General features: G+C 40.8%; 2 protein-coding genes across 2 annotated transcripts; one reads left to right on the top strand and one right to left on the bottom strand.

The window, feature by feature from the left end:
• Positions 1-1,749: 1,749 nt before the first annotated feature.
• On the top strand, positions 1,750-12,449 carry tnfaip2b (tumor necrosis factor, alpha-induced protein 2b; the record flags this gene model as incomplete). Its single annotated transcript, XM_079527439.1, has 11 exons — positions 1,750-1,801; positions 1,981-2,629; positions 3,146-3,251; positions 3,645-3,764; positions 5,689-5,783; positions 6,381-6,536; positions 7,466-7,592; positions 8,495-8,614; positions 8,879-9,034; positions 11,842-11,963; positions 12,074-12,449. 11 exons carry the CDS (start codon positions 1,750-1,752, stop codon positions 12,225-12,227), a joined length of 1,857 nt encoding a protein of 618 aa, XP_079383565.1. The 3' UTR covers positions 12,228-12,449.
• Positions 12,450-17,578: 5,129 nt separating this feature from the next.
• Positions 17,579-19,224, bottom strand: tmem81 (transmembrane protein 81; the record flags this gene model as incomplete). Its single annotated transcript, XM_079527438.1, has 3 exons — positions 17,579-17,641; positions 18,255-18,986; positions 19,201-19,224. The coding sequence occupies 3 exons, from the start codon at positions 19,222-19,224 to the stop codon at positions 17,579-17,581; spliced, it is 819 nt and encodes a 272-aa protein (XP_079383564.1).
• Between the last annotated feature and the right edge of the window lie 2,510 nt (positions 19,225-21,734).

The following is a 21,734-nucleotide window of genomic DNA, read 5'->3' as shown; positions in this document are numbered from 1 at the left end:
TAATACTGAGGTCCCTGCACAGTGCACACTGGACGCGTTTTCGGATTTTTAGCGGCGTTTTCCGTCGGTTTTCCGAAAAACGCGTCCAGTGTGCACTGTGCAACCATGCACTTAACTGTTATGTGTGAATGCAATCTGGGTAAAAAAAAAAAAAAGGAAAAGTAAAATATCGGGCCGACGGGCCACACTCACAATTAAAACAGGACGTAGCCTTTGGGATTTCCCATAAGGGGAGGAGAGCTCCCCGAATTGGGGTAGCGGTAGGAGGGTCCAGAACACTATCCACTCATGTGAGTTTGAATGAGTTGTCATGGAAAAGGAACGCCCTGCGTCTCTGGAAGGACCATAACCGAATAAAAGCAGGCAACTTGTCACTTTTCAACTTCCACTTTGATTTCGGGTTGGATGGAAAGGGCCAACTTAAATGCTCATTTAAATAGTGCACTTGTTCTTTGGGTTTTGGTTGCAGAATAGAAGAACAGGAGGACTCGTTTTTGTATCATCCATTATTTGTTTTTTAATATATCTCCATCTCAGGACAAATGACCCTTTCGCCGCATCAGAACGGGAAACCTAAAGGAGGTTTCAAACTGCCTACATTGAAACGAAAGCCGAAAACTACAACCAACGATCATGCAACAGATAAACCCGCTGTTCAGACCCCCAGAGGTGAGTAGCATCCCCACTCTGTCTTTTCACACCATGAGGTTAGGCCCGCTTAGCCAAGAAATAGAGCAAATAAGAAATAACTATTAATACTGTTATGCAGCTCCAATCAGAGGATTTGTCTAATAGTAGGGGAGCCAATCACTTTCCGTGATTTTGGAATGTTATTTTTTGGAGACTGGTATCTTGATTCTTGGGGTTGCAGACCAGAATGCCAAAAAAATGTCTCAAAAATGTTCTGTTGGGTTTAGCATGTGTAATGTTTTAGCATAATTAGCTAATGAATTGCCAAAAACGGGAAATGGCAATAACTTTGATTCTAGGTAACTTATAAAGGTGATCCAAGAGTCTGGTCCATGTTTGTGATGGCCAGAAATTAATCTGTTACCATTGTGAAGTCATACAACCTTTCCTAATTAGCATAATTAGCATACATTGTGCAAAAACTAGGTGAAAATCAGCAAATTGCTGCAATTTTTACTTTTAGTCACCTTATAAGCTTCTCACAGACTATAAGTGTATGTTTACAAGTCCAGGAATTATTATCATCCTAAATAAATCATGCAACCCTTTGTCTATGTAATAATATAGTTATGTAATAATCACACCGAAACCATAAATAGCTATATTTTGCTTTGTATTTATGGACATTTCCTGATGTTTCCTGATTTTGTTTAGTATTTGTGCTGCCATGTGGTTGTGGGGGGAAAAATATATGTGAATAATTGCTTTGAAAATACTATGTTGTAAAGAAAAATCAATAAATCTTTGCAGTGTAAGTCAGTTTGCATGTCTAGAAAATATTCTCTTTCCATGACTAGAATATGCAACCTTTCCTTATTAGCGTAATTTGCATATATCCCTCATATAAAATAAAGAACAATATGAGGAATCGTCACAGAATTATCAGATTGTTTATTCTAATATTTACAGAACGTTTTTAAAACACATTTAAATTGAAGGGTCTCCATCTTCGTTGTCGTCATCGTCAATCCCCAACAGATGTGCCTTGCTTATTAGGCCTACTACACACCTCTTCATCTGCCCCACACATGCACATCTCAGAGCAAAGTACAATGTGACATGCACTGCATGGGATTTCTTGCAGCCACATTTGATCAGTTGGCCGAGTTGGGTAATGGTGGCTGGGGCTGGGGGATCCCGTGTTGTGACTGGCACCAGTTGATCTCCTCAGCCTCCCATCCATATTCAGTTGCTGATCCCATACCATTGCCAAATAATGTGCACGGGCAATGGCTGTTGACTGTTACAATTTCTTGGGAAATCGACATTCTAATTTGCTTTCTTCTTCAGGTGAATTCACATTTGAGCAGAACCTGGAGCATCTCCGTCTGTTAGAAGCTGGAAAGCAGCTGATCGACAGAGAAGAGCGTCTGTTTGCCACTGTGGCGGGGGGTACGGGACCGCTCGAATGTCAGAAAGATCAAGTAGATCAGCTCGCTAAAGACCACCAGACCCTCCTCGGGTGTGTGACAAAGGCTTTAAGGGAGTCCCTCGACCTGGCGAAGGAAAGCGTTTTAAAGTCCGCCGTGAAGGCTCTTCTTCAGGAAGCAGAGCAGGACAAGAGGTGGGCTTCAGTGGAGAGGAGAAGCCAGACTCCCCCGGCATGGAGACCGAGTCGGTGGAGACGACTACTGGATTCGACGCTCCAGGAGACTGTGGAAAAGCGAATGGATGCGGCTACACTTGCGGACCAGGCAACAGAGGGGTGGTCATCTGTTCAGATGGAGATAGATGGGAAGGGAAAGCTGATCAAAGAAGACCTCCAGAGGGTGGTGGAGGTCCTGACGGACTGCTATCCGGTGGAGATTGATATTTGTAACGTCTTCGCCAGGCTGTACCACCAAGACTTCAGCTCCAGACTGAATAAGATCGCAGACTTCGCGCTCAGCGAGAAGGACTGCGCTCATGTCCTGCGTTGGATGAATGATTACTATCCAAAGTAAGTAGCATACATTTGTGCCTTGACATTTTTTGGCAAGGCACAAATTAATAATAATAATAATAATAATAATATTATTGTAAAAAGTTTAAGCTCTATTCTGATTGCCTAATAATGTTTTGTTTGATGATAACAGGTCTCCCCATCTCTCCAGCTCTTTATTAAACAAAAACATTATACATTTTCAGGTGGGTTGCCAATTTCAGCCACTCACGAGAGTTGTACCCATTTTATATTTTTTAAATGTTATAGTGTTCCAGTTAAATGTGTATTGCTTCTTCCCTGTATCCTGTAAGAGCTCTCTCCTCAGTCTTCAGATTGGATAAAATTGGTGTCTCGACCTGAAAATGCATTTTCTGTTTACTTAAAATGCTGGAGAGACGGAGACACTCTAAATTCATTTTTGCCATCATAAGAGCTTTTGAAAACTTAATTTTAACAATAAATATCACTTCACTGTATCTTTTAAATCATAGGGAGAGTGCTAATGTGACTGACTTTCTCTCTCTGTGCCAGTATACTTAAAAAATACGAGAAAGACATCAACTGTGAGGCATTGGGGAAGCTGTTGCCTGAGAAAGTGTACAAACCGATGGAGGAGCAATATCTTACTAACTCACAGGTAAATCAGAGATAGCTTGGTCTATGGTCTATATGTAGTACACCAGGGAGAGGTATATTGTTAACTGTAGGCCTACATGTTTTTAAGCAGGTGTTGATTCTCATCAGGGTATAATATATACGATGATATTCATGATATAGCTATTATAATTAGAGGGCGGGCTCATGGAATGTTGTAAGTTGGGAAAGAGTGGAAGCTTGTCTGTACTGAAGCTCCATATTTTGGCTAACAAGAAATAATCCAATTTAAAAACCTTATTCGTTATACCATGGGACTCTTTAAACAAGACAAATATTGTAGAGTAGACAAAAGAGCAGACACAGACAGGTAATGAGAAGAGATAAAACATTAAAATAATCCTGTGTTTGTGTGTGCATGTTAACTCTTGTCTAGGTGAACACGCAGAAGCTCATCAACCAAATTCTGAAGAGAGAAGAAGAAGCATGGCTGAAAGGAGATGAGCCTGAGTTTGGAGAATATTACTCAAGTCCATTGGCCATCGATGTAGTTGAGGTAGAGAATTCCCAAGTTTCAATACTTTTTTTTGCCACAGTTTGGAGTTTGTCTCAATGCATTCAAATTAATACTTAGAGAGGGGGAGGTAAGATGAAAGACAAAAAGTAAGGAGAGATATAAAACCTAATTTATAGAGATGCAAATTAAGGTTTAATGATAAACATCTTGGAGATAAGGAGCTACAGACTACAGTCCTATAACAACAATATAAATGGTAAATGGTGCATTTATATAGCGCTTTTATCAAAGCGCTTTACATAGATTGTAAACCTATTCACACACACATGGAGCATCGATGGCGGAGGAAACCATGCAAAGCACCAACCTGCACATAGGGAGCAGGTGTTCAGAGTCTTGCTTAAGGACACTTCGACACTAACTGAGTGAGCCCGGGATGGAACTGGTTTCCACTCTACCCATGCATGAGCCACTGCCACCCCATCCACCCAATAATATGTAATGCATTTTAAAAGCTACTTCAGAACAGCCATCTTTATGCAGCTATTAGTCTAACATTGAACAGCTACTGTATCAGTCCAATCATAAGTAGGACTGTAAGTATAATAAATATGCTATACTACAGGTATACTGATATCAGGCGGCATGCGGGTAGGGATGCACTGATTAATCAGCCAAACATTGTTAGCAGCTGATACTCGCCTTGTTGACTGTCATCTGCTTATTGGCACGTAACATTCACCGATGCCATAGGCAGATGTTGTTTCTGTTATTTCATAAATCTATAAGATTGATTTTGTGATGATAGTGAGATGAAGCGATGAAACACTTCAAACTGTTTTTATAATGAAGATTTATTTTCCTGGCACAAAAAGGTGAAGGAATAACAAAAACAATGGCAACCGTTATTTGGCCAAATTGTTACTTTCAACATCAGTATCAGACTATCAGTATAGCAGCTATACTGATAGTCTGATACTGATGGGGCTTCAATTCTGTACATCCCTACAAATTGTAGGGCCACAGTTGATGAAGTATTGAGGAGACGGACAGGCTCATGGTAGAACACAGGTTGGTGCCATAATATTAAGTAAAGGTGGTTTGCACACTGGACGAGTTTTTCGGAACGCTGTCCGCCGATGGAGAAACGCCGCTAGAAAACCCGAAAAGCGCGCTCGGTGTGTGGGGACCTTACGAGTTATGCATTTGACAAGTGCAACCAATTAAACTTTTCGGTTTTCGGATAAATATGATAAATGATAGTAAGGAACACATGGGTGAGATGGCTATAACAGTACTCCTATAATACTGGTGGCTCAGGGGTATAGTGGCCGGATGGGAACCGCAAGGTTCCCAGTTCGAAGAGAGCAAGACACTGAACCCCTAATTGCTCCTGATGTGCAGGTTGGTGCCTTGCATGGTTTCCTCTGTCATCTGTGTATGAATAATGTGTGTGAATGGGTGAATGTAATGCACAATCTATGTAAAGCGCCTTGGATAAATGCGCTATATAAATGCACCATTTACTGTAAAGAAATGGGTACAGGCTTTAGTTCTGACATACTATTGGTCCGACTGTCACTAGCCCGACAACCTAACCCAAACCTCGGCCCTAACCTATAAGATTTAGAAACTTTTAGTAATTCTAGTAAGTAAGACTAAAACATAATTGCCCAGACTCTTCTTCAACAAAGATGGCGAAAGCAAACATTCTTTGTTCTGTACGTATACAATTGTATGGTATAAAACACTGAAGTCCTTAAACCAAAAACCTAACCGCAAGCACTGTGCAACGCATGTCGGACCAACGCATGTTTGGAAGCGACGGGTGATTTCCGCACCCGGACCTTTGGTGTGTGCATCCCATCCCTGTTTTCTGACATAGGAGATGGTTTGAATACTGTATACAGTACCTGTATGTTTGTTGTGGTTTTCATAATAATTTGTATTTTTCTGAATTTAGTGTATCGATGGTGCCATGCGGTCAGCAGAGGTTTATTTAGGAGACCAGCAGAAGGCTTTGCCAGTAATGTGCCTTCTTAAAGACTTCCTACAAAGGTAATGTTATATCTAATATATATACTGTAGCAATAGTCACAAGTGGTGAAGATTTTATTGATTCCTTGCATCTATTTTATAGTAATATTTAACATCCTTTCAAATATTAAATATTTATAAAGCATTGTTCTACCAGATTTCTGGGTTCTATTCCATTGCTGACACATTTGGATGGATACTGTGTAATATATGCCACTCTTAGTAGTAGATTGATTGACTGACATTTCTATTGACAAAATAAATAAGAGACGTGAATAATATATGCATAATATTTTGGGTAAAGGGTAAAATACACTAAAGGTCAAGAGCTTATATCCATTATTGCGTGTGTGTGTGTGTGTGTGTGTGTGTGTGTGTGTGTGTGTGTGTGTGTGCGTGTGTGCGTGTGTGCGTGCGTGCGTGCGTGCGTGCGTGCGTGCGTGCGTGCGTGCGTGCGTGCGTGCGTGCGTGCGTGCGTGCGTGCGTGCGTGCGTGCGTGCGTGCGTGCGTGCGTGCGTGCGCATCCATGTGTAAAGGAGGGTGGGTTGTAGAGAGAATTATATATCAACTATTATTATTTATATCAAAAGTAACAAGTGTCCTTTTAATTTATTACAGTTTTATGAAGTTCCACGAGGATGTACTTAAGGGAACCCCTGCAAACAGCAAGCCTGTAACGTGTTTTATGAAGTTCCACGAGGATGTACTTAAGGGAACCCCTGCAAACAGCAAGCCTGTAACGTTGGCAAACCTCAACTGTGTAGAACAATTCAGGTATGTGTCATGAAATGAAATCATTTCTATCGATTTACAAGAATGAAATGATATTCCATGAAAACAAAATGCTCCATTTAGACCATTGCAAGAAAATGTGTTTTCCATCGTAATTTGGCACAGCTAGTCACATTGGGGAAATGATGCATTATACTCATTATATCTCTCCAGGTCGTCCTCAGACGAGCCCTCCATCGTTAGATTTCAAGCCATGTTGGCGTGGCCTAGTTTGATGTGTGCCAAGTATCTAACTCAACCATAAATCAAAGGAGGGCACATTTCTTGGCAAAGAACAGTTGGTTTAGTGTTATGAGGGGCAAAATAGCTGAATGGGTTGAGAGGCCGCCTGTGAAACAGAAGGTCCCTGTTTTGCATCCGGGCCCCAGACTGTTTGTCAAAGTTCATGAGAAAGACACCTTAACCCTTAACTTCTCCACAGACACTATGAAGTTGTGAAGGTATTCTGAAGGTATTCTTTGACAAACAGCCCCAGACTGTTTGTCAAAGTTCATGAGAAAGACACCTTAACCCTTAACTGCTCCACAGACACTACCCTCATAGTGACAACTGCTCCTGTTACCTAGCATGGGTTAATTGCATTGCAAATATGCAAATATACAGTGACAAATAACACCAAACGAGTTGGGACCAAATGCTTATTATCCTTCTATAAATGCATAAAGTCTCTGCACCTGAATAATTGTTATTTAGGCACAAAGGCAAGGAGAAATTTGCATTTGATCAACATTTAAATTGAATAATATATTGTTTACCTGTATGTGGTGAATTCTGCAGCAAATATGATGTAACCACTTTCGCTCAAAGTGACTGTTCAGCTCACTATTGCACTGATTGGACAGACTACCTGTCATTTCCCCGATATTGTATTATAGCCATTGAACTGTGTTGAAATGTCTACCTCTGCACAGGGACTACATCATTAGGAAAACAAGTCTCTTCCCAGAGGAAGTAAGGGAAAGCTGTTTGTCAACTGTGACTGCTATGAAGGAATCGGGATATGCATACTTATTGAGCCCCATGCACAAGGACCTGAAGGTATTCTTTATATTTTCAGCAATTTTGTCCCTATTCAACTGTACGAATTTTCAGAATTGCTTTTTTCAGAATGTATAGCAAATGTACAGGCATTTGTGCAAAGCTACATCACCAATGTAGAGTAGCCTAATTATAGGCACTGGCGCAGGCTGTAAAGTCAAACCAGTGATTTTCTCTCTTTCTTTGTTTTACTCTTTTTATTGTCAGTTGTGTTGCAGTATTATATATCACATCATATACATGAACATTAGTGACATTGCATATTCATAAATCCATAGAAGCCAGCATGTCCTATGTCCTCTCAAGCTCTTTTGGTAGATAGGCTTGTAGATAGGCTTCCAAAAAGACATGCTGGCTTCCATGGAAGCCTATCTACAAGCCTATCTACCAAAAGAGCTTGTAGTACAAGCTATTTTGGATTCGATAGTTTGATATGTTTCAGTCATGAGATTTTATTTTGCTTTAATCCCTGTATAGCAGCAACAAAGTTAGACAAAAATGAGAGACAACTCAAAATAGTCAACCAAATATTTACCTAGTGTTTTGTAATAAGTTCAATGTTTCCCTTATAGAAAAGATCACACATGTGAGGGACGCTCTTATCATCCTACAACATCATCCATTAATTTCCAATGTAATGTTTGTGTTAGGACAAAATAGCCTATTTGCTCGTCCACATATGACGTACATTCTCCATTCATTGTCAATGGCATTTAATGTTTGTGTTAGGACAAGAATCTACACTATAGCTGAATAATGGAGGGCCTAGCACCCCTCAAAAAGCAACACTCCAATATTTAAAATATATAGAAAAGAGATGGCATCTAATTTATGATTTACATGATCTATTGTCTATTCTTCTATTTTCTATTCTAATTACTACTGACGTTCTTTCTTAACAGCCTCAGTACAAAAAACTGGGAACCAGTGAATGGCTAAATAAACCTTTGTTCGAGGAGCTGCTGGACAGTGTGGAAGAACATATTAAGGATCTCAAGGGGCTGAACGAGTCCTGTCATCAGGTAGATAAAACTTGCATCTGCTATCTTGCAACAACGCTGGTTTGAATCTGACTTTTACCTGGAGATCAGGGAGAGGAGTAGTGCTGTCCCCTCCCTCAACAGGTATCATTGAAAGACACTTAAGCAACTCTATTCTACTGTGAAACAACCGCTGAAAGACAGACAATCAGATACATTGAAAACAAGAGGAAGATTCACTGATTCTGACCTATTGTTTACTTGACTGATTGATCCTTTGGTTGAATATTGATCAACTTAATGCAGGAACTGATGGGACGGCTGGAGAAGGAGGTGACATTGGAGTACATCAAGAGGCTAATGAAAGACAAGGTCAAGCTGAAGAAGAAGGAGACGCAAGAGCACGCAGCCAGAACTGTGACTGAAAATGGACATAGCCTCCACAAGCTGTTTTCTAAAGTGGTGAGACATTACACTGACATCACACAATATGTCGGGGAGAGTTGAGGGACTCTAGGGATTAATAAACGTACTTGTAATATATTAATATATTACAATTAACTGAAACTGAAACTAAAGAATAATCGATGAGAAAATCAGTTCGCTTAGATTTATTTTTTATTTAAAGAAATATTATTATTATTTCGGATTAAGTGGTAGGCCTATGCCCACTTAAACCCATATGTTTCATCATACAATGAATTGTTCAAATAACCAACATTTTTGTTAACAACACGCCCAAAATAGGGACTCAGGTGTAAAGTGGTTAATGAAGATATTCCCTCGTGGCATATTTCTAAAAGACTAAGGTGGCTTTTAGACGAGGATGGTGTTCATAAGAAACGGAAAAATAAAGTATCGTTTGCTGGGGTCCTTTTAGACGAGAAGGGTGTTCTCAGGAGGTGAAAACGCATCAAAGTGAAACCACCTCCCAGAGTGGAAATCTTTGAGAACGCCGTTTTATCCCTTCTCCGTGTAAACAGGCAAAACAGTGAATCCGCAAAACGTATGACATCATGGCTCACGTTGGCTCGCAGCGCATATATTATTACATTGATGCATAATTATGATATAATGGAGTTCCTGAACAAGCCTCCCTCCTCGCCTACAAAGCGCTGCTCATCAGCGATGGTGAATGTAAAACCATGATGTAAATAAAATGCCTTAATTGTGATAGGTGGCAGCCGCGGCAGCAGCGTTTATGTAGCCTAATGTATTATAAAATATATAACCATCCCGTGGCGCGCTCTGCCTGCATGCTCTGGGCTGTCTGTCACCACCATCACCCTCCCTACTCCCCAGGTGATTAAACAAAAAGGAATCACCCTCCCCTATTAACCTATTAATTAACATTTACCTCAGTATTATTTATTCCTAACTTTAATCTGGTAGCGTTTTTAATATGTGAGAAAATAAAGTGACCGCAAAAATCGCGAAAAACTGTCCACTGTGAGGCTTGAACTCACGGCCAATGGGGACAATGGTCTCGTAGTCTAACACCTAACACAGCAAGCTATGTAAGTCATTGAAAAGTGGGGGTTGAGGTGTGTACTTGTAGTGTGTGTTGTAGTGTGATTGACACGGGGAACAATGAAACTGTTGCGTGAAGGGGGAGCTGGCTCTTCTTCTTGTACATAACGTGGGTGACTGGTCTATTTGGCAGCCCGTTACCGCCACCTAGCGATATTATAGCGTTTTCATAAAGTGTGCGTTCTCGTGTAAAGGGTCAATAAAAACTGAGAACGCAACGGGACTTTGCCGTTTTATCTGGAGACCATCGTCGTCTGAAAGGGGCCTAACTCTATTGCAAACACTGTAAAGAGAATCATTCAAACATGGTTTCCAGCTGAAGTTGAACACTCTTCTGATTAGTCAGTTGTGCTGTTGTCAGCAAAGTGATATCAACAGGTAGAGATTAAAGCAATGTTAAACATGTTGAGACTTTTGCTTTTGATCAATGTATCTTTTGAGTTCAGCACCAGAGTGTATGGCTATGCGTGACATACTCAATTCTGCACTGGAAAAAAAGTATGAAGGCAGGCTGGATTTCTCTTCATTTAATGACAAGAAATGAAGCTTTTGGCACACAGAACACATTGGGAGGTGTTGTCTGATTTACACACATTCTCCTCACAATAGAACAATAGAATTATTAATGTACATGGCATGGGCCCAGGAGCTTATTGAGTTCTGTGTTGAAGTTGGATCTGAGATCTGACAGTAGATTTCAGGGTTAGACAAACACTGATACACAATAAGGAAATACAACTATTATCACCATCAAAGCAGCCATTTGTAAGTACATGCTCCTTAACACTTTGAAAGGGGCACAGGACACCTTTCATATCAAGACTATACACACAAACACACAAGTTCAATGTACATACACATAGAGATAAATGTAAATACTGTAGATAAAATGCAAGCTGTACACTGTACACTACAGTGTGCATACATGCGTGATAGAATTTCAAAGTAGGAACCATGCACAAGCACACGGCACCTTTGAGCACCCCCAATCGTTAAATTACCAATATGTCTTTATATTATTACTATTGCTATTTCTTTGGTTTTCCTATTCTTTGTTATGGTTTATATTATTTTTGCTACAGCATACTATAATATGGAACCAAAACCAACACATTTTACTCTTGTGTACTACAAGATGTAACAATAACTTAAAAATATCTTGAATCATGGCTCATGAAAACATGTTGGTTTGATCAATGTCATTGCTTTGGGGTCTTGAGGGATAGATTTTAAAGCATTTCAATTTCCATTAGAAAACAGGAAGGCATGTGACACACAGGTCATGTGACATGAGCTCATGAGGTCATGAGGTCATGAGCTGGCTGCTGTGTTTGTTCCTGCATGCACTGACTGGCCTACAGTAATACAACACCTACCCACACGCGCGCACACACACACACACACACACACACACACACACACTCGCACACACTCGCACACACACACACACACACACGCACACACACACACACACACACACACACACACACACACACACACACACACACACACACACACACACACACACAACCACATGCACACACTCGCACACACACGCACACACACACACACACACACACACACACACACACACACACACACACACACACACCAATGAAGTCATTTATCTATGCAAGGTCACATTGTACATGCACATTTTAGGAGTCTGATGATACTGTAATCATAACCATGCAGTAGGTTTTCAACCATAGTTTAAAGAAGGCCATTATTGTTAACAGGGTTCCAGGGAGGATTGGCTGGCTGACATATTGCCCAAGATTGCAGAAGTGCTGAAACTCCAAGACCTTCCTTCCATTCAGTTAGCAGTAGCATCACTGCCAGCAGCTTACCCTGACCTGAGGTAACCTTAACATTCTATTCTACTACACTTTTAGAGTATGAGGGTGTTTTCTTACATTTATAATTCAGATTATGTATTAAGTATTGTATGTGTTTCTTTCTGACCTACAGTGTCAAACATGTCACTGCCTTGCTGAAATTGAAGAGCAACCTATCTAACAACGACAGGGAGAAGGTGAAGGCCACTTTTCAAGATAGTTTGGCTGAAATCAATCATCAGGATGCTTCTTTTGCATCTTTCTTCTCCGAAATCCAGATCAAATAAGGGCTCCAGAATGCAACCATGATGGTTGCACATGTATGCGCCCGAACTTCTGTGAAGAATTGACCCCACTCGGCATATGATTAGCTCACCCTGATATTCTTCTTTGCTGTACTGCAGGTTGGGGGGAAATAATAATATTTATTGCAAAGAGTTGGGTCAAAGCATGGCTGGGAAAAGTGCTTTTGTTGTCGTTGCATTAAATGTTTTTTTTTTGTGGCTTTCGCCTTTATTTTATATTTTTTATGGAGGGACAGATAAGATAGTATGCTGACAGGAAAAATGGGGAGAGAGATGGGGGGATGACATGCAGTAAAGGCCGTCGGGATCGGGAGTCGAGCCTGCAGCACATTGCCAGACTGGGTTACCAGCCAAGGTGCCTGGACCGCTGAGCCACGGCCCAGGCCGTTGTCGTAGCATTAACATTTCGAATAGGCTCTGTGCCCGATTGTAGTTTGCTCAGCAGCAGATTGAAAGTTTTATTTCACAGTATGTAGATTGTAGAATGGGTACATTTCAAACGAAAGCACAACTCAATACAATAACTGCTACTTTGAGGACAAAAACATGAAAAGCACTAAGACTTGTTTACATCAGGGTCCTCCATTTTCAATTCATCAGAGGTTCAAGTCTGACTGCTGAGCCATTCAAATGAAGCCATGAAATACTGACCTGGAATAGGAAAAGGGAATGCCACCTTCTGAAAAAGGGAACTACAGTCATCACAGAGTTTATTGAAACATTCAAAATAGCCCTAATTTTAAATGGACATATATGCAGGTGCTTATAACAATCAGATTAGGGAATTTGATCAAAGGAATAGGAGTGTGTGTGGTACAGCTTTCTGGTGAATAGCCGTGTTTCTGTAAGCAAGACACTGTGAACTTAATGTAAGTTGTACTGGATATGAGTGGCAGCTAAACAAAGTATCTAAAATGTTAAAATACACTATATAAAAAAACTAAGTATAGTATCTAAAAATTTAAGTTTGGGTTAATCTACAAGAGTCCAGGTATTGTGTACACACATTGTGTTTGGGGGTGGGGCGTGACTATTCAAGGGGAACGTGTTTTTTTTTTTTTGCCAGCTGCCTTCAAAGCGGCTGGACAACATGTTGATCTACCTCTACTAGCGACCTTAGTAGCGACTAAGCCAATGGGAGACTTACCCATAAAACCCATAGTCTGAACGGCATAAAACCCATACTGTAAACGCCGCAACGTGATGCCGTATTGGCTGAATACTCTGAACACTGCAAGGTGAAGCCGTGAGCTGAGGCAGAGGCTGAGGCACACAAACTGATTATAGCTGTTCATAAACGAGAGCTTGCTGCAGGTGGCAATTATGACTGAGTCATTCTTGTTTATCCATTGTTTTTTTCTCGAGTTCAACTTAAATGAACATCATCAGTGAGGGTATGAGTTTAATACTGTATTTTGAGTGTACAGCGTTATTAGTTGTTACCAGTGTTATCCGACTGATGTTAATACATTCACAGTCGGCCATACATACTATATACTAGACATATTTTTCTATTATGGTAAATACATTCAAATGGAATGATAATGTGACTGATTAAAATGACAATGACATTTAATGCATTGGATGGATTACCTATGTCATCCAAGTTTCTAGTCTGACGTGAACTGAAACGTGGTTCAGCTTGTAGGTCTGCTATTTTTTAATTTAGGCAAAAATGGTTCATTCATAGTGCATTGTTGTTAGTTTGGGTCCCCGGGTTCCCTTCTTATTCATATAGCAGAGTCAAAAGTGAAAAAAATAATAATAATCTTTCAAATGTAGCTAAAGAGTTAAAGTCATAAGCTTCCCTAGCTTCAAGTACATATTCTCAAAAAGTACAGTAAGTAAAATGTGTCAGTAATGTGAAGTGTATACCAGGACTCAGTCATCAGGTCATGACCTGTGTTCCACTTTATTGTATCTGCCCTTGATGTGCTGCTTGTTGTGTTTTACTGTAGCTGCTTCTACCCACTTTAAACCTGCCATTCCTATTTTGGGCATGTCATAGGTGGATAAATATACATAAAGTATAATATAATATATTTCTTTCTTAAAAAATAAATTGCAAGTGTTGCATCCACATCGTACCGCAAAGTATACATTTCCACTCACTTCAGTGAGTGGAAATGTATACTAACACTTGCAATTTATTTTTTAAGAAAGAAATATATTATATTATACTTTATGTATATTTATCCACCTATGACATGCCCAAAATAGGAATGGCAGGTTGACAGGTTCACAAAAAAATTATTTATTGTATTTAATGTGTGTATTGCATAGGAAGGTGCAATTGTATTGTATTGTATACGTCTGTTATGTTATAATATGCCAAATAAATTAGATTGACTATTATGCTAATACCGTAATTTAGGTATGTTGTTTTTCATCTTCGTCTTATTTCATGTATCAGTATATGGATGTGGTCAGTTACTAGCGGTGTGACTTTGCCTTTGCTCTGTGAAGACAGCTGATCCTGATCCGGCTGTAATTTGCACTTTGGTACAGTACTGTAGGTGAAATATACTCTGACCTTTTTCTGCACTTTTATTTTTCTATCATCTACATCTGTTTGTCTTAATTCCTTCTCTGTTTTAAACTCTGAACCAAATTGTCCACAAGTAGAGCTGTGACACACATTTAGACTGTCTTTTTTTTTTTAAATAGTTTTTATTAGGCTTTTTGTATTATGACATAACTTAAGAAAATAATTGACAGATAATGAGTAATTAAGTGACATACAATACATAATAAAAAAGGTACATAAATGTGATAAAGAAAAAACAAAACAGTTAAACATTGACAAATGTGAACAGACAAACAAAATAAAGACAACAGGACAGACACTCTTGCTCTCAAACTCTCCCAACCCGACATTCTTCTTTTTAAATGAGAAAATAAAATAAGAAAAAACACTCAGTTCCTTTCTCCTCTTTTTTTCTTCTTTCCAATTTTTTATTTTGTTATCTATTGTGTAGGAGGGGTTAGCGTGCACCTATTGAAATAGTCAATGAAGGGTTGCCATGTCTGGTAAAATCTATCTTCACTCCCTCTCAATTCAAACTTTATCTTTTCCAATTGCAAATAGTGCATAACCTCTTTCATAAGTGTAGTGTGAGTCGGAACATGTGCTTGCTTCCAGTTCAACAGTATCAGTCTGCGAGCCAGTAGAGTCACATATTTTACCATGTTATATTGGAAAGTAGACAATTTGACCCCGGGGCTTTTAACTCCTAGAACTGCTGTCAGTGGATCCGGGTCAAAAGGTTTTCCAACAATTAGACTGTCTTTTTGAACTGAAAAAAGAACCAGCAGACTGAATCTGAATCACCTGAGCTATTCAAACAGCTCAAGTGATCGCATATCTCTGCCTCCCTATTATAAGCTCTTGGCACTAAGTTGAGGCCCACCCTCTATAGCTGCCTCAGTTTCACTGGCACCCTGACTAGCGGTGTGACTTTGCCTTTGCTCTGTGAAGACAGCTGATCCTGATCAGGCTGTAATTTGCACTTTGGTACAGTAGGTGAAACATACTCTGACCTTTTTTTGCACTTCCTTTCTTTATTTTTCTACCTTTCTATTTGACCTTTGGTGTTGTGCATTTCTTGAGGACACAAAGGTCAAATGCCAGGGCAGGAAGGTCATCAAATAACAATTATTTTTAAAATGATCATTTGAATCAAAAGTTCACATGCTTAGCCCTGGACTAGATTAATTTGAAGATAGGGAGTTAAGATTTCAGAATCAAAACAAAAGACTTGAATTTCTGATTGGAGCCATTTGACAGAAAGTCCAGGATCCAGCCACACAGGCAGGGGTTGAGTCCTAAATACAATTTACAATCCAGAGCGATTTACAGTAAGCAGGAACAAAAGACATGGTAATACATCAAATACATAAAAATAGTCATCAATCATACGTATGCTAAGAAGAACCTAACAGTGGAATATCTATATAATGAACTATGCATATACTATACTATAGTGCTATGTCTACATAAAATGCTATCTGAGTTACATACAGTAGGTTGAGACTTTGCATATGCCTGTTGTTGGAAATATTTATAATTAACCTAATTAATAATGCTAATTAGAAAGGACTGTATATATTTTAACTTCGATAGCAGAGCAAAACCCTGAATGTACAAATACTTCTGAAAGTAATCAGAGTACAAAAAAGTACCCAAACCCTAGGCAGAGAGCCTGTAACAAAAATGGTTATAAACCTTTAAGTTAAGAATTAGCTTTAACAGGAATAATTATATCCAAATGATACCTTAAGTAGGAAATACTTTTAGAAAAATACCTTTAAATACCCAAAGATGAATAAATGAATCCACACGAAAGAAATTATTGTCCAGTCAGGAGCTTATAATGTTTCAGCCAGTTCACTTTAGTTCGGAGAGCACAGAACAGATCCACATACAGCCAATTACAAAATGTCTCTCCCCCGTGTCACCAAATGGACACGGTTTCATCATTTTAATCAAGATTGGGAAAGCCACACAGAGCTACGTGTCATTGTCAGAACAATGTTGGGGCCGGTCATATCCCGGCAACATAATGCACATACAGCAGACGAATATAACGTTTAAGACGCAAATAATGTTTAGGGGGAGACATGAAGTCTGCCTCGCTACAAGGTCAAACAACAGTTCTCACAGATACACTGGGTGATCTGTGGCAAACGGGAGAAAAACAATTCTTTATCTACATGTTGGGGCAGAAGTGAGATTAACTCAGTGGGGCAGTGTGACATGAAAACTCATTCACAAAGACACAGGAATTATCTATCACCTGTAAGGTCATCGGGGCAATGGCAAGTGCTACGGCAAGTACTGTAGCTGGGTGTGTGGATATCTGTTTGGCTCACCCTGGGGGTCCAGGGTGGGTAGCATCCTTCTATTGACATGCTTCTATTCTCAACTTCCTTCTCTTGTTTCCGCTTCTTGTTGTTTGTGATGTTTGTTCCCTCTGTCTGTCTGTCTGTGTGTGTGTGTGTGTGTGTGTGTGTGTGTGTGTGTGTGTGTGTGTGTGTGTGTGTGTGTGTGTGTGTGTGTGTGTGTGTGTGTGTGTGTGTGTGTGTGTGTGTGTGTGTGTGTGTGACTAATGTGCACAAAAACAGATGCAGAAAGAAAACAAATGGTTCACATAACAGACATTCCAGAATCAGAAGAACTTTGCAGACCTTCATCATCAATGTGATGTGAGACAAGACATCCACATGGAAGCCATGTCGTTGGACCCCATCTTGTTTATTTTTTATATCGGTCATATTGGATTTGGCCTAAACTTTACCCAAGGTGACTGATAGTGTCATAGTACTGTCATAATCTAGATGTCTGAATGCCATAGACTGGCCAGTGTTCTGTAGTCCTTCACCGAGTGCATGTATCCCTGGACCAAGATATAGACAGGGGTCCCAAGCTAGAGCGCACACGCCCGGCCTTTCTAACAGTGTTCTGTTCAGCCTTCTTCACTAAAGATCACACTCGTGTGAAGTGAGCGGCAGCATCGACTTGGATGCCACATGACGTCACACAGGGGGTACATTCATGCACACAAAACCACGTGTCTGACACTGTCTCTGACAGAATCCTATGCTCCTACAATCCCCTCCTACAGATATGCTCTGTAGGAGGGGCTCAAGGTTAGAAATGTGGTGTGTGTGCATGCACGTCTGGAACTGATCTTTCAGACCAAGACCAGATTCCTTGTGCACACTGCCAGTGGACCTAGGAAGTACTCCAAGCATTCCCTCCCCCTATCCTCTCAGATCTTGTGGAATACATGGGGTATCCTTCCACCTTCACATCTCTCTTTTCCTCTTCTATTATGGTGTGTTCACACGGGCAAAGACGAATGGTAGTATCATTTGGAGCAGCTACATGCATCATTGCGTCTTTGCATCGTCATGTTGCTGGCTTCCATTGACAATGTGTGGTGTATTCCGATCTCCTTCGTTCCCTCTTCTCAACCATTTCTTCAGAAGCAGCCTGTAGTTGCTCACCCTGACCAGCAGAGCCTTGTACACTGTGGAGATGAAGCTAAGCAGTTCCTGAGCTCCTTCTTCCCCTCTTCTCAGAAAGAGCCAGTAGGTTCCCGTTAGAACCAGTAAAGCCACAGAAGCTGAAAAGATGAGGCTAAGCAGAATCATGATGACTATGTTTCCGGTGCTGTGTCCTAGTACCATGGTTGGGTTGTCCCACTGGGCCAGAGCGCTGTCATAGTCCAGGTTCAGAATGTGTTGCGGGAGAACACGCACTCCCACGTAAAGCCTCTTCACCCTGCGTGAGCCACGGTTCTGTATGAGACATTTGTATGTACCAGCATCTTCTTCCTTAACAGGGTCCAGTACTACTTTATCCAGCAGAGGATTTCGCCAGCGACTAAATAATGTGTCGTCAGAGGTGATTATCCCACGGGCATAACGCCACGACACCCTCCATGTATGTCGCACCTCTGATGCCATGCCTCCCATCACCTCTCCAAGACAGTCGATTTCCAGCCTTTGTCCCCCTATTGCGGTGACTGTCCTGAGTCCACACTGCCACGTCTCCAGGCACATAACTGTATGCTTTCGACACTGATTTCCACTTACATTTCCACTTACTTTATGACACAGTGTCTGTGTTTTCAGTCCCAGGCCACATGTGGTGCTACAGGGAGACATGTCTGTGATCACCTCTGCTTCTATGTCCTCTTCCACTGTCGGGTCCGCTGTGGTCACCTCAGGTAAAGACTGAGGTTGGGCAAGATGATGAAAGAAGAGGAAGGAGAGGAGGATTGGAAGACATAATTTAGCAGGGCACATGTTTGATGTCACTGTACAAAGCGTTCCATCTACGCACACTACCACTTACATAGGCTGACCAGAGCTCTGGTCTGACGTCACACAACATTGAACATGCATGCCTAACAATGCCGATTTGCATCGCTTCCCCACGGTTCTGTACCGACCTGGGGGACGTCTCTGCCATTCTCTTTCCCACTGACAAGCAGTTGTCATTAGCTGGTGCTAATGGCTTTGAGAATGGTATTGGTGAAATTGATTTGATTGATTGATTGAAATATTTATTAACAGTTTGCAGAATTACAGTACATTTCAAGCATAATACAAAGGCTGTTAACTGTGAGTGGATTAAGCATTACACTTGTTTACAAGAGGGTCCACCATGTTCAATTCATCAAAACATTTAGAGACGTACAAATAGACACTTCTATATAGACAAAACAGAACAGGAATTCATCATAATGGAGGTAAAAAGGGAAAAGAAACATATACACTACAGTGAGGGAAAAGGGGGGGGGGCGTTGGGGGGGGGGATCAGATTTTACGGGGGCCAGTTTCGAATTGCAGCCATCCGTAGGTGCCCTTTGAGAGCGGTTTTGAAGGAGTCAAGGAATTTGCATGTCTTAATGAGTGTTGGTAGGGCGTTCCACATTTTGGTGGCATAGGAGCGAAAAGAATTTAGACCCTTGTTTGTGCCGAATCTGGGTTGTACATGGTTCGTTGCACTCCCTCTGGTGTTGTGGGTGTGGACTTCGTTAACATTAAGGAAGTATCTAGACAGGTACATGGGTATCTTGGTGGTGTATCGAATCTTGTGGACCAGACCCATTGCAAAATGCTGTACTCTGTCGTCGACCCTAAGCCATTCCAGCCTGTCAAAGTGGGCAGGGGTGAGGTGGGTTCGGGAGGTGAGGCCAAGTAGGAGCCTGACCAGTTTGTTTTGGGAAGTCTGGAGCCTAGTTTTAAGGGCCTTTGAGGTGCTGTGGTACCAGGAGGTGCATGCATAGTCAAAGAAACCTTGTACGAGGGCTCCTGTTAAGGTCTTCAAGGTGTTTTTGTTGACCAGTGAGGAGATCCTGTAAAGGAATCTTGTTCTTTGGTTGACCTTTTTGATTACGTTGGTGGCCATTTTATCACCGGAAAGATTAGCCTCCAGGATGGAACCTAGGTAGGTAATTTCATCTTTACGTGTGATAACATTGTCACCCACTCTAACCAAGAAGCCATTTATTATTATTATTATGATTATTGATTTAATGGATGCAGTTTGTCCATACGAATTGTAATTGATCATCTTGGTCACATGCTCTGTAGAGCTACATTAACTGCCATGGTAGTTTGCTAAAAGAGACAATGAGGGCATTACAGAATGTCTGTATTTTGTTTGTGTGGGCATGTCTGCCCCCCCTCTGCCTGTCTGGAGAACCAGCCGACCAATCAACTTCAAACTTGGCATGTGACATGTCAAGTGAGAATTCAGTTGGACCAGCATGAGAATTGCAATTCCAAGAATGTCTGTATCTGTCTGTCTGTGTCCCATTTAATGCCTATATTTGGAGATCTGTCTCTATGCCTAAGTAAGTAAATCTCTGATGTCTTCAATTACTTCATAGTACTGACATCCTAGGCTGGCCTCCAAGTACTATAATGAGTAACTGCACTATTCATGTACTTTTCAGAAAAAACTGTAGAAAAAAATCAGAAAAACGCATCAGTCTACAAGGACCTTAGCGGTGAGATCTCCCTGTGCACATCTATTTTTTGCACATGGATATTGTACCCTCTATTGACTGATATTTGCACAGCACTTTGGAAAATTTACACAGTTGTATTTTGCACAGTAAAGAAAGGCAGTCATGAATTTAATTGTTTATTGAATGCATTTTAACCGAACATTAGTTTCTGATTTGCTGAGATGGCAACTCAGCCAACGAGTTCCACCTGGAGAGATACAAAAAATATTTGGTGGTGAATCATGAAGGGTAAGTGCATCTGAGTGCAATATATTTGAGAGCACTATAGCAGATCTAAAAGTATGACACTGTATGACACTGTAGGATGATGAAAGAGGGTACTAAAAAGAAAAAAGAAAGGAAAAACAGGAAAAACACGAATACAAATGAGTTCTAATCCAGATCCTAGGAACCCATTGACATGGTGGATTCCAGTCTCATTATAGCTCAGCTGTGTATAAAAGGCTGCCAGTTGAAAACAGACAGAGCTGTGGGTGGAGAGCTGGACACCACCATGCCACAACAAGGGAGCTGTGAGGTTTCCATTTTGGTCATTCTTTGTGTTGGTGAATATGCAGCACCATGCCTCTGTACTAATTCCAGACGCTAATTGGGCCAGCCTAACAGACTCAGACACAGGGGCATGTGTTTCCAATGGGCGTCTGCCTAGAACTAGGCAAAATATCTGACACCTGACAAGACCAAAAGCTGATTGTTATAAAGCAGCTGAACCACTGTTCTACACAGCTCCTCCTTCCCTGGAATAATTTTTCAACAACTCCAGTAAATACATTTCTTCAGGGGAGTTGGAATCTTCACTTCCACTTCCAGTTATGAGCTGCCTTAATTTACCGTAATGGGACTACTCTTCAAAACTGAGGAAGGCAGAAACAATGTGAGGATATTGTTAGAATGCCCCCTCTTTCCTGGAAGTCTGCCAAGGTTTTCATATTAGTGTGAAGAT

This window comes from Electrona antarctica, assembly GCF_951216825.1.
Source record: "Electrona antarctica genome assembly, chromosome: 18".
Classification (NCBI taxonomy): domain Eukaryota; kingdom Metazoa; phylum Chordata; class Actinopteri; order Myctophiformes; family Myctophidae; genus Electrona; species Electrona antarctica.
Note: the sequence above shows the minus strand (reverse complement) of the source record. Positions and strands in the feature narration are given on the sequence as shown.